Genomic DNA, 18,161 nt, shown 5'->3' on the forward strand with positions numbered 1-18,161 from the left:
TTTGTACTTCAACTCAGCTAGTCTAGGCCACAATATCTGATTGACTTGCCTATGTTCTTACTGAGATAGTTGATCAAGTTATTCCTTTTTTTTTTTTTGGGCCTAGGCAGGAACTCTTAAGCTAAGTAGAACACCACCTTTCTAACTTCTTAAAATCTCTAAACAGGTAGAAATGGGGCAGTCCTTTTAGAAGTCAAAAGATTAACATATAATATGGAGCTTTCAGATGGATCTAGATTAGAACCACATAAAAACATGGCAATGTCCTGTCATCACATTATGATATTTACACTATAGCACTGTCAACATATGATGTTGCAAAAACACAGTGCCACATGGTAAATATTGCAAAGGCATGTGAATAAGTCCCTCTGAGAGCTTATGACTCTTTATGATCCAGTTCACAAGTGATATCAGAACAGGGAAAAAGCCAAACCTGTTGCCGTTGAGTGGATTCCCACTCATAGTAACCCTATATGACAGAGTAGAACTGCCCCATAGGGTTTCCAAGGAGCAGCTGGTGCATTGAAACTGCTGGCCTTTTGGTTAGCAGCTGAGCTCTAACCGCCAGTGCTCCAGATCAGGGAACCACTGGCTTTTAAGATCACAGCAAAAATAATGGGAAATGTTGACTTCTGACCTCAAAATACCAACTGAACTACTGCTTTAACGCTGTCCTTAAATGGGCAAAACATCTATTAATTTAGCTTGATGTTCCAAATGCTGCATCTTGTGCAATTCATTTATCCATGCATTTCAGGTGATCCATCTGGAAAGGTAGGTTATGGGGAAACCTCCTCTGTCTTAGTCTCTGCAAGAAAACAGCTACTGCATTTCGAAAGATATATCCATATTCAATAAATATTAATATGTAACAAAGAAGATTAAAGCATTTGTATTATCTATTTTATGTTGCTTCTTTTTCCTCAACTAATTTTCTAGTTTAGATAAAAGATGTAGACCATGAACAGTACAGTTTCACTGCAAAGTTTACCTTGGTGAAAAGACAGGAGCTATTACATTCTATCTTATCAATGATCCATGGATAATGGGTCACCAGGGGATTTGAGAACTGTATCTTTCAGTTCTTGCCAGAGAGGTCTGTCAGTGTGCATTGAGGTGAACCTTAACGTGACACACCTTGAAGAATCCTTAAAACCCTTCAGGCACTCTCTCAGCTCCCTTCATGAAGACTTTAGTTAGAAGACTAAAGGTTGTCAGTTAAGGGTGGCATCTTGTAGATAATTTCAATAATACAATGATTTTCCTATTTCTGCGGATTAAATTCTAATGAATAAGAATAACTCAGATTGAAAAGTCCTTAGGTCATTTACCCATTACATCAGAAGCAGATATATTTATACTGATATGGAAAAATAGACCCAATATAAATAGGTTTCTCGTTCAGTGAAAAAAAAAAAAGCAAATTGCAAAATAATATTATACTCTATAGCTAGAAAAAGTTTTAATAATTCAGAATCAAAGAAAATTTTTTTAATAAAGAAAATCAGCTAAGCCAAACGAAACAAAACAGTATTATAATTTGATCCTATTTGCATGTGTTGAAGTATACACTTACATTAACATATCCATAGCAAAATATCTAGAAAGATATACCAAAAAACGTTAACTGTGTTACCTCTGGGGAGTGGGATTTAGAGGGTTCATTAGTGGTTGGGGGAAGGGAGAGAAATAAGAAGCTTTTATTTTTACACTTCTATACTGTTTTTTGTTTATACTGTTTGAGGAAACCCTGGTGGTGTAGCAGTTAAGTGCTACAGCTGCTAACCGGAAGGTAGTCAGTTTGAATCCACCAGGCACTCCTTGGAAACTCTATGGGGCAGCTCTACTCCACCCTATAGCATTTGGTTTTGGTTTTATAAGATACTGTGGATTGAAAGCAATGTTTTTACACTGAAAAGTAAATGTATTTATTACTTTTTAGATGACAAAAATAATCGTGCTCATTGAAAAAAAACTCAAACCGTATACCAAAATCAAACCCAAGTCAATTGACTCATAGCGACCCTGTATCCTATAGGATCTTTAAAATTTCAGCAGTCTAGGACAACAGAGGATGTAACAGTTCCAAGTAGTCATAAATTTGTAAACCCACATTTATTTTTACTGAGTTAATAAATTTTTTTTAATGAGATGTGATTTTGGGGATATATTTTAGCTTTTGTGAAGTCAACAATACTTTTCTAGAAATGCACTAATGCCTACCTCAATGAGAATCAAAAATCTTAAAAGCTAGAGAGGAGCTTATAAATTGTGTAGTACAAATTCTCATTTTACAGAAAAGAAACTGAGTCTCAGAGGGGTTAAATGTCTTGTCCATAAAAATTCCAGGGCCTAAAAATATTAAACCCATCTTCTAACTTCATGTCCACGGCTCTTTCCATCACAACATGGCCTCTGGCTCTGAGATTTTAGTGTGATGATAGTATAAGTAATCTAAAAAACAATTTAGTTTAGCTCCACTCTTAAAACCAACATACACCTCTCCAAGGAAAATCTACAATTTGCCTATAAGCACATTGAAAAGATGCTCGACATCATTATTCATCAGGGAAATGCAAATCAAAACCACTTCGCATCCACTAGGAGGGCTAGAATGAAAAAGGCAGATAATAGCAAGTATTTCGGAGGATGGGAGGAAATCTGAAGCCTCATACATTGCTGGTAGAAATGTAAAATGGTACAGCCTGCTGTGGACAATAGTTTGACAGTTCCTCAAAAAGTTACACATAGAATTACCATATGATCCAGCAATTATACTCTTGGGTATATACCCAAGAGAAATGAAAACATATGTACACACAAAAACTTGTATGTGAATGTTCATAGCAGCATTATTCATAATAGCCAAAAGGTGGAAAAATCCTGGAGTCTGAAATCACTTCTCTATTACTGCTTGTCTATAGAGCCGAGAGGATTCATTATAAACAAGGGCCAAAAACAACAACCACTGAAACTCTACTTGAACAGTAGTAACACCCTGGTAAAATCACTTAGGGCTTATACCAGGTGTTGGTCTGGTTTCTCTGTCTGGCCTTCACTTACCTTAACCACTACACTGTAGGCCCCTAAACTGGGTGTTTGTTTGTTTTAACAAAGTTGGGATAAGAAAACTTATAAATACTGTATATACTATTTTGTCACTAAACTTTATTCTCTTGCATTAAAAACATATGTTGTCGTGTACTAAAAAAAAAAAAAACCCACACCTCAATACATAAAACATTATTCATAGCAAATTAATGTTCTTTATACAGAAGCTGAAGTAACAAGTCATTTGAAAAGAAATAAATTGAAAAGAAAATTATTTTTTTTCCTCTGTGATTTTCTCCTCTTAATCAATTATCACATTCCTTTTCTCCTGCCTCTTTAAATTAGTGAATGGATTAAGAGGACAAAGACATAAAATATCGAACATGAAGATGTCTGTTAATGCCAAAAGGAAAATGGAAATTCAGGTCAGCAACAATAGAATAAAGTTGACAGGAGAGACAATGGAAGAGCAGTAAAAACCAAAGGAGAAAAAAATTTGACAACTTCAAGGACAGTGAGTAAATAAGTAAAGACAGTGGGTTGAATTTTGTTTTATGTTTATTATAGTAGGCACATAGTAAATGGCTAATGGATAAGATAAAGGGAATGATGGTGTGAAAGGCTAATGCAGAAGCTCTCAGTCTTTAATATACATAAGAACTACCTGGAGTGTTTGTTTAAAATACAGATTCCTCAGTCTTTATCACCAGAAATTCCAATTTACCCACTGGATTAGGACCCAGAAATAAGTACTCCGGGTAATTCTAATGCTCACACCTTGAGAAACACTAGGTTAGAATTATTCAAACCCTTAAAAGGGAGAAAACACAGAAACCTAGAGAAAGTATAGGAAAAAGGAGATTTTAGTGGACATCAAGTGAAGAACAGAAGGGAAACTAGAAAGTAAGGATACAACTAAATTAGAAGCATGGTTTAGAAAAAGCATGAGAGTAGATGTGAAGGTGGTATAATAAGAGACAAGACTGATGGGTCAGAGGCAATGAGGTAAGATAAAAAATCAAAAATATTCAACAAATGAAGGCTCTTGGATTTAAAAAATAACAATGTTACCTTTTCCTTTATAAAAGTAACATGAGTTCATTGTAGAACAATTGAAAAATAAGAATATGTATGTATTTGTCATTCATAAAAAGCTATTAACATTTTGGTATATTTTCTGCTAGTCTTTGTTTCTGCTTAGTCATTTCTACATTTTGGTTATTTTATGTAATTAGGATAACACTGCACATGCCATTTAATATCCTGTTTTGTTTTTTTTTTTAAAATAACATAAACATCTTCCCAGATTATTAATGGGACTTCACTTTGAACGTGCAAAATATTCACAAAAAGCAGTTCTCCTTTCTTCCTTGCTAACAGAATTCATGTTCATTCAGGCATTCAAGGCTCCATCTCCATGCCTAGAAGGTGATTTTTATTTCTTCCCTTGTCAATGATAAGGAGCCCTGGTGGCACAGTGGTTAAGCACTCGGTTATGGTCCACAGTTCAAACCCATCAGCTGCTCCGAGGGAGAAAGATGTAGCAGTCTGCTTCTGTAAAGATTACAGCCTTGGAGACCCTCTGGGGCAGTTCTGTCCTATAGGGTTACTATGAGTCAGAATTCAATCGAGGGCAATGGGTTGTCAATGATTGGGGTAAAAAGGGGCAAGTGACTCAATTCTAGTCAGTGAGATAGGAGGGTAAGCCTATAGGTTGGATTTATGGAGCAATTTCTTAGTTCTTAAAAAGGAAATACAAAGAAAAGATAATTCCTTTTTCTGCCTGTGGAAGTTATGTGAGGAGGTAATGCCTGGAGCTGGTTATTGGAGCTGCTCCAGCCATCTTGGGCTCGTGAGGGAAGCCAGTCTATACACTAAAGATGAAAGAACAGAAAACTGAGAAGAATTGGGCTTTAGATGACCTTGTCACTGCAATTAATTAAATACCCCCTGAAAATTCTTGTGTTTAAGGCCCTTTTAGTTTTCTGCTTCTTGTAGTAGAAAGCAACCTAATATAGCATCATAACTATTTTCCTCTTGTTGGCTATTTAGGTTACTTACAGTTTTTTGCTATCAGAGCTCGCCTTTGGAGCGTTTCAAGGAAAAAACAACATAGCTTAGATAATAAGGTAATTTTTTTTTGGAGTTGGGGAAGCCCCAACAAGCAATAAAGAGAAGAAACAAGAATGAACTTGAAATATCTTGGGTCATCAATGCTGAATCATTCTGATTCTCCACTCCCTTCATTGCTGATTGCAATAAGCAGAGTTGATTATCAGTAGCAAGTTACATTTCAGAAGGAAAAATTGGGAAATACAGTCTCAGTATAGCACTAATAAAGGTGAACACAAATAATCCTTCAAAATACAAAACCCATTCTTGTTTACACTGTGTTATATTGTTTCATCATCTTTTCCCTTTCCATATTACAATAATATTTAAATTACTTTGGTCATGAGAAAGGCAGCTATAGATTCTATACAGTGTTTAATCCAAATGCATCTAATCTATCAATGTGACAATGTTTAAGGACTAAGGGTTCACAAGTACCTTCCGGAGGTGGGCTGCCATTCTGGGATCAAAGTTAGGGCAAGGACACCTGACTGAACAGTATTTAAGTGAGCGTTCCCTTTGTCTATGTTAACATCTGAAAAATGAATGGTGGAAGAAACAGTATCTGCCCATGATTTCATCACCAGTGGTAGCTGGGCCTATTTATGATCTGACTTTTTAAATATTTAGTTGTTCTACAGTCAAATTTTGGAAAGGGTCTCCTCAGGGAAAAGCAATTTTAATTACTACAATTATAAAGCACTACAATGGCCTACATTTCAAGATTAGCATCAATAAGTACACCTAACATGCATTCATAAATTTACATTAACAATTGGCTTACAAGGTAATTCATTTTTAGAAATTAGTTTTTAAATTCCACACACATCTTACAAAATGAGATTAAGTTAACAGTTCAGGAGTAATACTCAACTGTTGTTCATGAAGTTCTTCAGCACTGTGGTTATGACTCGTGATACTTCCCATGCCTGGTCTCTGGCCAGGAGTATTGATTCATGAGTTGACTATGGCAGAGGGTGTAAGGAAAACACAGGCTAATGTAAAACTCAAATAATGACTCTTCTCTGAACCAAAAAAACAGCAGATCAATTTCCTAGAATACAAGATATCACTTTCCTTATAATGTCTCATGCGTTTGTCTCACACAGGATTTACTTCCTGCATACTTGGACATTTTCAAGAAGATCCAGAAACAAAGCCCAGAATTTGGAGGGGAACCTACTGTTGAAAAGTTCACATGAGGATCATGCAGAGGGTGTGTAAGGAGTCAACTCTAACAGAGGCTACTACTGAGCCTAGACAGAGGCTGGATTTAAGAGTCTAGGTTGAGGGGAGTTGTTAAATTAAGCCCTGTCATAGATTTTAAAGTTATCTACATGGTCGATGGCTGGGTTTTGTTTAAATGGTCAAACTTTCAAAAAAGTACCACTTGGTATAGAAAGGCAGAAACTGATCATGGAAATTGGTAGAACCTAGCACGAGCTTGGGGCCTGGAAATCACATAGTAAACACTTATTAAATTAATGAATAAATTAAGAAATTACAAACAAATTAACCTTAACTTTTGAAATGGTACGTGTACATGGGAGGGGGAGTTGCTTTCTCCACTTTCTCCTCAGTTCTTCCTGTTTCACTTCTGAGTCCCATTTTTTCAACTAAAGTAAAGGTAAATGGACAGCATTCTGGTTATACCTATCTATATACCTCTCTGACAGGGACTCCGAGGATATGCCTGCAGTTTGATAGTGGGCAAGGGTCATTCTTTGGCAACGGAACTGTGACGCTTGTAGTCAGTTGGAGTGGGTGGGGCAGTGAGACTGACTACATGGAAAAAGGCCTGCAGGATTAGGGGAGCTCTAGGGACAGTCAATGTGTAACCCTGCCCTAACGTATTCAGCTCTTCTGTGCCAAGGAGGGTAGAATTTTGAGAGAATAGGGATAGAGAGGTCACTGAGTTAATTCTGTACAAACAAAAGAAAACAAACAACAGTTTCATTCCTCTAAATACCACACACACATGCACCCCCCTTCCATTCCTGCTCCTTCTCGCCGGTGAAAACTTTGGGCCTGTCTCATGCTGGGGAATGCATTTGTGTAAGCTTTAGACACACAGGCTAGTGAGTGGACGTTTTGTTGCAGAGAGACCTACAGTGAGAAGCAGAAATGACGTCCAGTCAGCTCCCCTGAGAACAGGGTGAGCTGTGAGTCCAGAACATTTTTTGAGATCCCCCAGTAAGATGTATTGTACAAAACACTGTAGAGAAATTTTGAATCTAGTCCTCAAATCCCTACCGTTCTGGAGGATTCTAAGGTACAGACACAAGACATGTTACCCGAAGGTGAAACATGCCCTCCTCACACAAATATACAAATAATAATAAATCTGAGAATGCCTATATTTACCCCATTATTGACTATTAAGCATCTTGTGAAAACCTACTAGACCACTGGGCCACAAGATTCCACTGGGGCTCCCTCTTTAAAGGAATTTCCCTTCCATTCTCCATATAGCACTACTGCTTATCTCCATTCAAAACCTTCCACCCTATTCCTATTGTGTTTCAGGGTTGTCATTATTACTAGTGTCATATTCCCCAGTAATCATATGGAAAAGGTTGAAATGCCTCAGAAGGTGATTACATACTTGCCATGAGCTCTGTACATGGAGTTACCTGTGCTTCTAGCATTTTGCCAGGGACAAAAGGTCATTCAGTGATGGAAACCTCCCTAGTGACCTAACTCAATTTGCTTTGCAGAGAAATTCTAACCTTCTAGAACAAAGGCAGAAACCCTGGTGGCATCGTGGTTAAGAGCTAGGGCTGCTAACTAAAAGGTCAGCAGTTTGAATCCACCAGGTGTTCCTTGGAAACAACACTGGGCAGTTCTACTCTGTCCAATAGGGTCACTATGAGTGGGAATTGACTTCTTTACTTGATGGCAACTGGAAGAAGAAAGGTTGTCAACTCTTGGAAAGAAATATTTTGTGCAAACATAGTAATCTCCTGTTCTCCCCCATATTCCTGAAGGTTCTATCTTCCTATACTCTTCTGTAGGATTTTAGACTTCTCCCCTGAAGGCAGGATAAAGTCTGTCTATAGTAATAAATCATAGTGTTCAAAGTCTAATGGTGAGAGAAGTTGCCCATCATAAACTTTGACAACAGGTCAAGGACTTTTAAAAACGAAGTGGCAAGAAGCTTCTTTTTCTTCCTTTTCCTCATGCTTCTTCCCACCTTACGTTTTCAAGTGGGGCAGCCATTGGATTTACATATTATTAATAATCGTTAATATATTGTTTTGATCTAAAGGAATAATACACAAGGAATTGGAATAAACAAAAAAGGGCTAAAACCCCAGAGGTATCAATATTAGTATCTTTGAAAACAAAAAGACAGCACAATTGTCTAATTCTGACACGACATAGTACAAAAACAGAAAGGCTGATGTTTCAGTAAAAGAGTTCTGAGAAGCCCTATTATAAAAACCTGGGGATAAAGAATATCCTTCAGTATTGAATTTTCATGGCAGCCCATTCTTCCAGAATAAAAAGGAAAAACAGAAGTTAAATAGCAAGACATTTCTGCAGGAAGGTTGAAACAAACAAAAAAAAGTTTTATTTTGAAATACAGTCTTTAAAGATAAATTTGGCTTCCATTTTCCATATCTAGGTGCATCCAACAAGATACAAAAACAAACAAACAAAAAAAAACACAACAAAACAAAGACATTATGTACAGAGCTCTAAAATGAGCTGTGAATATCTACAAGAAACTAGCGTATGCTCTTTGTGAAGGGATTTACGTGTGGGGCTTTCTACAGTTCTCAGTCCTCGCGAAGAAGAGTTAACTCCTTGGAGCTGCAGGTGCGGCTGCAGCAAGGGAAGAGCTGGGGTCAGTAGGGGGCTGGGGTGGGACCTCCGGGTGGGAGGCGTGGAGAGGTGTCTGGGGAGGGGAGCGGCAGCGGCACGGGACAGATCCTGGGCTTCTCTAGAAGTCCTGCCGCGGGGTGTGAGTCAGGCTGTGCCGCCGCAGATCACAGTTTCGCCTGAACACTTTGCCGCACTGCTCGCAGCTGTAGGGCTTGATGTCTGTATGGGTGAGAAGGTGAGTTTTCAGATTACTTCTCTGATTAAAGGTTCTTCCACATGTGGGACATTTGTGTGGAGATTCCTGTTCAGATGTGAAGCAAGCAAAGGATTAATCCTTCACACCACCACTGCACCCTTCTCAATAGTTTGTCTTATCGGTATCACAAGCGTTAACAAAACATGCACACAACAACAAAAGAGGGGACCTGCAGGAACAAATCTGTGCTCCTAATCCTTCAACCACGAAAACACACGCGCAGGCACACACAGAGGCCTGATTTCACTGATAGCTTCGGGGGCAGATACCAGGCCACCGAGGTAGGCTTTGTGATTTCCAGTTCTTTACATTTCATCACCATGTCATAGGCAGGAAAAGGGGGAAGAAAAACTCTGTTCCTCTCTTAAGCAAAGACATTCTCTAGGGTAATAAGGCTCCTCTTTGCTGGAAAATTAAACTATTTCTCAGTGTTCTGAAAACTACAAATTATGAGGCCCCTGGGAAACGCTGTATATGAGATTTCACCATGCCTCCATTATCAAAATTACCTTTATTTCCTCCCAAACACGAAAGCTTTAAATGCAGGGTGGATGGGATAAAAAAATAATCATTTCAAAATTAGGATTTAGAATAAAGAGTGTGACTTGTTCTTTAAGAAAAATGTTTTATGTTAGATAAGATCAATATATTTTAAAAAACAAGAGTTCTGCTTTTCTCCACCTAGAGAGCTAATCTAAATAGAACCTTTTAAGAGAAAGACACTGCCATTGAACACCTTTTGTAAAGCAATTATGATCAAAGAGAGCCAATCACTGTTTTTAAGCAAGAAAACAAACTTACCTGCATATGTAAAGTTTTGTGAACTGCTAGAGTTCTAGACTGACAAAATCCTTTCCCACATTCCTGACATTTGAAGGGTTTTTCTTTGGAATGGATATACCTGCAAATTAATATAAGGATTCATTGAAATGACTTTTCCCCAACTTTACCACTACAGCGAGGGTTTTTCTTTTGACAATTACTCAAAGAGAAACTGGATTTCCATTGTTTATGTTCTTTTTTTTTTTTTTTTTTTTCCTGTGTAATTCTGTTTATGGTTAACCTCAACTAACAGACTCTTCAAAACATTCACTGGCGACCCAACGGCTTTATCTACACTTGATCGCCCTCTCTGGCCTATTCTGGAGCTTGAAATTCTTCCGAAGGAGCCCTTCTTGGCCTCCATGGTTTTCTCTGGGATTTAAACTGGCCAAATCAGGATGTAAGGCAAGGCCATGTTTAGGGGGACCAATTTTAGCTCATCTCTTAAACAGCCTTCAAGGCTGGATGTGGAAGCCTAAACTAGGGGAACAGCAGGTAGATTCCAGGGAAGATCCCCATCCTCTCTTGGGAAATTTTAACCTGATGAAAACATTTATGTTACAGTATTTCTTCTTGTTACTGCTTATTAATGCAGAGTTTAAGGTCAGGAAGGGGAGGTGGGAGTTGTTTCTAAATTCAGTGACCTCAAGACCCTCCTCTCCCCCAGGCAAAGCTTAAAAGAAAGGTCTCCGTGGTAGGTTCTGGGGCACACCTGGGCAAGGAGTAGGAGGGGAAGGAGGGAACCCAGTGGAGGTGGCCCAGCAGGTCTCCAGAAATGGTCCCACAGCAGTCAGGACAACGGGAGGAAACTAGGAGACCGAACCCAGGACCAAGGCCCATCCACGATTTTTCCTACCCCAGGATGGGGAAAGGCCGGCCTCATCCCAAACAAGAACACAGCAGACTCAGGCTGGGGGGAAAAAGGTAGATGTTGGAGGATAGGTGAAGCAGGCTGGGAGGGCCTAGTTCAAAGGTGATTTTAATGACACCTGGAATGTTGTTCTAGACAAATTCGCCTTCTCTCCCCTGCAACCCCCTTTGCCACCTCACCTGTGATCCCGCAAGTGATCTTGCCTCCGGAAGGCCTTGTGGCAGATGTCACACGTGTAAGGCCTCTCATCCGTGTGGGTCCTTTCATGGATGAGCAAATTGTAGGATTTGGTAAAGTGTCTGCCGCAAAACTTGCAGATAAACTCTTTTTTCGTTTTGGAGGGCAACCTCCCTCGGGAGGGTTTTCTGTCCGGAGTCAATTTACTGAGGCCGGAGATAGGACTGCCCAAACCTGGGCTCAGCTTGGTCAGGTCCCCCATCTTGGGGGGGTCCTCCTGCGTGGCGGCCACAGCCAAGTTGGCAAAGTCAAAACGGGGCCGGTCCTTGTGTAGTGCTGGGAGGACGTGGGCAATGGCCCCCTGCTTGGGGTGGAAGAGGTGAGTGGTGAAAGGCAGAGCCGGGAAGGGGAAGCGCGCATCCATGAGGCCCTGTGCCGCCGCCATCTCGGTGATAGTGGAGCGGGCAATCTCGTGCACGTTGGGGTACCCCAGGGTCCAGTGGTTCATGTGCATGGTCTGCACCGCGCTGAGCCCGTACAGGCCCTGCAGGTGGTCCACAGCGGCAGGGAAAGTGTTCACAGCCTGCAGGAAGGAGTAATTGGTGAGCTGCAGGGATGGGTGGAGCGGAATGGGCGCTGGCAGGGCCTTGCTCCCCATCTTCCGGGGTGCTGGGAGGCGGAGGGAGCTGCCTCTTTCTTCCAGGACTCTGAAGCAGGAGGGCGTGGGGCTCCGGCGAAAACCCAGAGAGACAACAGCACACACAGAAAGTCCTAGAAATAGCAGAGGAAGAGATCGTGAATATTATCCATGCCCGTTCGGTCTGCCCTTCGGCACCGTCGCGGGTTACCGCAACCTGCTTTTAAGTCCCGCTCCCCACAGTATCCAAGGCCCCCCAAATTTTGAAGCCAAGAGGGCACCGCACAGTGCTGCCCAGCAAGTCCGCCCGGAGCTCGTCCCATAGCCGGGCCGTTGGGCGGGGCAGGAAGTGGCCCCCTGGCGAGCCGGGCGTCCGGGCGGCCCTTCTGGGAGCCCACAGGAAGGTCGGATTCCGGGCACGTTCGGAGTGGAAGACCGGGGCGGGAGGAGAAAGGCAGCCGGGCAGCAGGGCTCCGGTGCGGCAGTACCCAGCCCAGCCAGCCATCCCCACCCTGTCCGGAGACCCGGTCAACCGCGACGGCCCACGACGCCAACGCCCCAGGGACCGAGCTGCTGTTGCCGCGGCACCGCTGAGCTCCCCTGGGAACTACGGGCTGTGGGTCTGACCCTGGGCTCGAGGGCCGACACGACACTGTGCTGCTGGCTCCTTGCGATGCGCCCCCGCAGGCTGCCCCGCCCCGTCCCGCCGCCTGGTTTCCCGCGCTTACGCCAGGGAGCCGACGCACAGCAGCAAGAGCCTTGTCCTCCTGGGCAGAGGGCCTTCGGAGTGGGCCGCCTCGCCCCGTGCTGACCCCAGAGGTTTTCTCTTTCCTTCCTCCGACGCAGAGCCATTTATCAGCGATGACGGGCCGCAGGAAAGAAAAGCGACACCTCGGGGCTGGGTTCGGCCTGGAATCACCCCCTTCCCTTCCCAGGAATTGCCCCTATTCCACCCCCCACCAAGATCCCTTCCAGATGGTTCAGGTTCCCGGGGGGCAGGAGAAGTCCCCAAGGCCGGAACCCCCTCTCCCAGTCTGAGCGCCAAGCTCCTGGGAGGCCCCAGCGGCTGCCGGGCCTGGCACGAGGAGCGGCCCCTGCACCAGGGAGGCTGGAAAGAAGAAAAGCCTCCTTGGGGAGGGAAAGCGAAGAAGCTGCAGGAGAGCCACGACGGAAGGGGTTCAGTGCGGCCCTGCCTGCCTGGTGAAACCTTGTTTTTCAGGCCTGGAGGTGTGTGCCACCAGGAAGCCCTGCCCAGAGTCTGCGGCCTAGGCCTAACCAGGGCGCACACTCTCCGCTCCGGGCGCCCCAGTGGCAACACAGGTCTGATTGCAGACCCTGATTCCCGGGGGCACCTCAAGGACACCCTCACCTGCATTCAGCATGGGTCCACACTCTGCCACTGCCGACCCCTTTTCGGCAGCGGGTTCTGCTAGCTCCGTGGGCCCACGCCTTCCCTCTGAGGACGACCCCCCAGGTGCGGGACCCACCACTAAGAGCTCTCCCCACAGAGAGGCTGGCAGGCGGTTCTGCTCTACCAGCAGCCTAGTTTAGCTTTGGAACCCAGCAGGACCGTGGGAGCGTCTGTCCAGCCTTCCCTTCTCAACCACACCTTTCTGTGCCTGGATTTTCTTCTCTAGTAAGTTGTGAAGTGTTGCCTGTGGCTCTAACTGAGGGCAGATTTAGGGGCTGCGCTGACGACACCACGCTCTGTCAAGGCAGAATCTGGCTGCCTTGGTGCAGCCCACACCTTCCCTCCCTCTTCTGCTTGGAGACGGGTTTATTAATGAAGGCTTCTGCCTGGCAGTATGTGGTCTGGCAGTTCAGGCCCAGAGTTAATGTGAGGTGTGTGACAGTCAGAGGGTCTCAGTCAAACCACTGAACCAAAACGGTAAACCTCCATTAGTAATAAACTTTCCCACCACTAATCAGGATTCATTTTTGTTCAGCGGCAACACTCAAACCCTCTCCTAGAGAGGTAGGAAGAAGGAATTCAACTAACATACCTAGTAATCTTTCTGATTATTTCCCCTTTGATTAAAAATAATAAATTACTTCGTTTTCTTCTCTTTGCACAATGAGGATTTTCCACAGATTTAAAAATTATTTCCTCCCTAGTGCTGAAAAGCAGTCTCTCCCCTATAGAGAGGAAACCGAAATTATTCTTTGGGTGTATTCCTGGACTAGATTACTTAGAAATAAACACAGGAGGCAAAGTACAGCTCCCACATGTTCTGTGTGGGGGGTCATTGCCGACTTAGGGAATACTACTACCTGGGATTTCCATTCCAAATGCATGAAGTGAACGTCTCCCTTTTCTCCTAATGGTCTATAATTTAGAAATTAATGACGGTATTATAATTCGGCTTCATGCCGGCACAAAAGTGATATTTCATAGTTTGTGTTTGTTTTAATTTGCAGAGCAGTTTCTTCAGAGAAGAAGAGCAAACCATTGGTGCCTTCTGAAACCCTTTTACAAATAGAACAACCCCAAATATCTACCAAACACTTTTGCCATAAATAAATAGTTTAGACTTCCACTCTCCCGCTGAGTTGCTGGAAATATATGTCAAAGATATTTTAAGGCATTGCAGAGATCTGAAGTACTTTCGTTTTGTCTAGAACAGAGCCATGCAGTTCCCACACTGCAGTTTCAGGCAATAGCAGCCATTATCGTCTGCTGTCATTTTTCTACCTTCTCGTTTCCAACCATTGGTTACTTTTTAATTTTGCAAGTAAAGAAACGTAAACCAATGAAAAGACAAACATTTCGGCAGAGCTGACACTAGTTTTCTTTCATCAGTCTCCTTTACAGGATTTCCAGCCATGTACAGAAGTCTTTTTCAAATTTAGTTCACTGACTGTCAACAAGTGAGATGTGTACATACTAATTTCAGTTCTGTGAAGCTTTCAAAACATAGGAGAAAAAAAAACATACGTGGTAATTTGATAAGCAGTCTCGCTCTTTGGTAATAGTATTATTACACTGAATTACCTAAAAATAATACAGAGTTGGAGTCAGCTGCTAAAACCTGTGCGTTGTTATCCGAGAAAAATGACCAATGGATTGATAGGCTCGCTGAATTTTTGCCCAAGTCACAACCCGATTTTGCATAAATCAGAGAGCTATAGTCTAAGTGGAGCTAAGGAGTTTTTTTTTTTTTTTTTTTTTTTTTAATGAAAACGGCCAGACTGGATCAGGTGAAAAGAGAAAAAACGGCTGCGAAGTTCCTGCCCCTTCGCAGTGCCTCTGCCTTCTCAAGGAGTTAATTAAATTAAGATGCCTTCCTCATAATCTGGGTTGCTTCCCTCTGCTCCCTCGCTCCCCCTGCATGAGTAATTTTCTTGTTCCTGCTCGGTACTGGAGTTCGTATAGCAGAGAAAGTAGCTGTCTGTGCCCTTTAGCTCTGGGAAACGCCAGCCCTCTTTTGTTCTCTGCTAACAGGTACGCAAACAGATTCAGCTCTCCCTCCACAAACACCTTTTTCTCCCTCCTTCTTCCTACAACCGCCACTCCTTTATCTGTTGTTATTTCTCACGAATCCAAGCGTTTAAACTCTCGGGGAGTTTGGCTTTGGCCCCTTCCGCCGGGGCTGGAAAGGAGCAGAAAAATCAAGCGGCCAGCGCAGGGTTGGAAATTCTCCTAGGTAGGTATTTCACCTAGGACTGAACTATTATTTCCTATTTCAAATGCGCCTTTGGCGTCGCAGGCTGGGCAGGCACCGTGTCCCGGGCAGCCCGCCCTGCGCTGCTGCGGCTGCCCCGGGACAGGTTGACCCCGGCTTTGTAGGGCAGGGGCAGAAGCAGCGCAGGGTTGAGAAGGTCTATTTCTGCGTACCTCGGTGAGCTTTTATAAGTAGACTTGCGAGTTAGAAGCTTAGATAAAACATCCCACAACAAAACTAAAAAACAGTATATAGTAGTGAGAGAGAGGGACAACTGGGAGTCGCGTGCTGCGGGTCCGAGGAAGTGAGAAACACAATGTCCCGGGATTACATCCACATGATTTTTTTGCACGATATCTGAACTTGTGGCACGCCAGACCGAGGATCTGAGCGTCCCCTGTAACCCCGAACCTTTCCTTGCTTAGGGCGGCTGCAGCCCCTTCCCAGCGAGGACACTCACCTCTCGCAGAAAAATCCGCCTGGGTAGCGCCCCTCAGAGCCAGTCCAGGCAGCGAGGCGCGCAGCTAGGCAGGGTCATTGGGTCCACACCGTGCAAACTTCTTTTTCCGCACGAAGTCCCGGGAGCGCGGACATGATCTGGAGAACTGCGAAGAGCAAAAGGGAGCGCGGCTCCTCACCCTAGTCCGAGGTCGTGGACGCGGAAGTGTAAAGATCCGGAGTGCTGCGAGGCGGCTTTCAGCGCTCTCCCGGAGCCCCGCGCCTCAGCGAGCCGTTCGCCGCAGACTCCGGGTGAGGTCGGAGCCCACAGCCTTGCAGGGCCATCACCGTCTAGCAGCGAGCGCGCCGAGCTCTGTCCCCGCCCGCGTCCCTCCCCAGGCTGCCCAGGGCCGCGGGTAGTGGGCTTTAGTAGCAGCCCCGCCTCCCCTCCGGGCGGGCGTCCTGCAGCCGCGCGGGGCCCACTGCTCCCTGGCTCCGCCTCCGCGCCTGGCGTCCGCTAATGGTCCACTCTGTTTACTTGTGTTTGGATAGCAACTGAGTCTTAAAGGCACAGGTTTGCCCGAGGTTTCCCTGTTACACAGAACGAAGGCAACTCAGCTTAAAACTCGCACACAATCACAACGCCCACCCCCATCCTTCTTGGTGCCACTTTTCATTACACTGTTAGAAAGTCAACAAACAGTCCTGTCCCTCACAAAGACTCAGCAGAGAAACCCAAAGGGCATTTCGTAGTTTTACTTGGCACGCTAGCCGGCTTAATTCCCAATCTTAACACCTTTTACACAACCATATTCTTCGTAAAGTCAATCAGTTCTAAGTTATTTTCTCCAGCATATATTACACTTTCCCCAATTTTAATATAGTTTTCTACATAATTTTGTAGTACATGTATAATCTGGCTTCAAAATGAAGTTTATTTATAGAGGTGACAATTAACTAATTTGGTAATTACCGCCAAGACATACGTGGAATGTCCCAGGAGAAGTTTCTTCCAATATTTTAGCTTTAATCAGCCAGTGTACACTTCATAAGCAGTTAACCAACTTGGTTAAAAGGGTGGGCATCTGCAACCCATTGACAAGCAAAAAGGAATCCATCTGGAATGGGTGACGAGTAATCATTCTAAAAATTTGGGAAAATACGATTCTATCTTAATTTTCAGCAAAAATAGTTCATTGTTCAGTCGCCGGGAAATTTAATCGAATTTAAGGTGCAATTATACATTTTCAGATTCATCTAGAGTCTTGGTCTTGTGTGAGTGTAATTGCAGAATCCACTTCTGCCACTCTGGAAGGCGGGTGACCGAATGACAGGAAGGGAATGACACGCACTCATTTTAAGCAGTCTCTTTTCAGAGGAGATCTGTGTGAACAACATTGAGCAAAACGCTCTTCGTCCTAGAAGAGTCTCCAGCGGGACTTTACCTTAGCCCACAGCAAGCCCGCGCTTTGAAGAGCATAGAATCTCCAGCCAAAAAGCTGTACAATTTAAAAGTGTACCACCAAAAGATGTTTTGAACGAGCTGTCCCAGAAGGGCAACCAAAATAATTTCAATCGTGCGGGAAAGTGCACAAATATAAGCAGGATGAAAGCTGTCAAAAGGTTAACCACTGATTGGGGAACCGAGCAGAAGCTCTGAAATATTTTATTAAGATAAAACACCTTCTGTTTTATTTATGCCGAGGCGAATAGAATTTTTCGTTCCTTTAGTAAAACGTAATTCAAGGATAAGAGATTTTCTTTCTTTCAAATATAAGTTCTAAAAGATTCAAAGTGAGTTTAGGGACTGGAGTGTTTAATATTCTGTAGTATTGCTTCCATGCAGACTTGACGAACAGCGTGAAAGTAGTAGAACGCTTGAGTTTAAACAAACGTTTTCCCTAGTGGGTTCCATAAGGGTGCTTTCATTTTATCCCTCAGTACTGAGCCCCAGCTGTTGTGATATCTGCAGTGCCTTCTCTCCCGCCGCCTCATTCTTTCCGCAGCTTTTCTCAATTTGGGAGATTTGGAGGGAACTTTCTCCTTTTTCAGACACCCAGGACACACACTCACGAGGTGACCTGAAAAGTATTCCTGTGCTTCATATTTCCTTTTCACGAAAGTGGAGGCAACTCCCCAGCGGCGGGCTTCACACCTTTCCCGCCCTGTGTGTGTGTGTACGTTGGGTGCAGAACCGCCTGCTTTTCCCCCGGGGTAGGCAGAATTTCCCACCACCCATGAGCTGCTCTCTCTCTCCGCAAACCTTCTGAGCCCGAGTTTTTCCATCAACTTGTTTACTTCGCC

General features: G+C 43.7%; 1 protein-coding gene across 2 annotated transcripts; it reads right to left on the minus strand.

Annotated features, from left to right (window-relative positions):
* Positions 1-8,763: 8,763 nt before the first annotated feature.
* On the minus strand, positions 8,764-16,297 carry OSR2 (odd-skipped related transciption factor 2). 2 transcript variants are annotated; one of them, XM_049853847.1, is made up of 4 exons: positions 15,880-16,297; positions 11,123-11,891; positions 10,052-10,151; positions 8,764-9,213 (listed from the first exon to the last, which is right to left on the minus strand). In XM_049853847.1, the coding sequence occupies exons 2-4, from the start codon at positions 11,776-11,778 to the stop codon at positions 9,139-9,141; spliced, it is 831 nt and encodes a 276-aa protein (XP_049709804.1). In that variant the 5' UTR covers positions 11,779-11,891; positions 15,880-16,297; the 3' UTR covers positions 8,764-9,138. The 2 variants fall into 2 exon arrangements, with proteins under 2 accessions (XP_049709804.1, XP_049709803.1); XM_049853846.1 differs by having other exon boundaries at positions 8,764-9,295.
* Positions 16,298-18,161: the final 1,864 nt, after the last annotated feature.

This window comes from Elephas maximus, chromosome 15 (genome assembly GCF_024166365.1).
Source record: "Elephas maximus indicus isolate mEleMax1 chromosome 15, mEleMax1 primary haplotype, whole genome shotgun sequence".
Lineage (NCBI taxonomy): Eukaryota > Metazoa > Chordata > Mammalia > Proboscidea > Elephantidae > Elephas > Elephas maximus.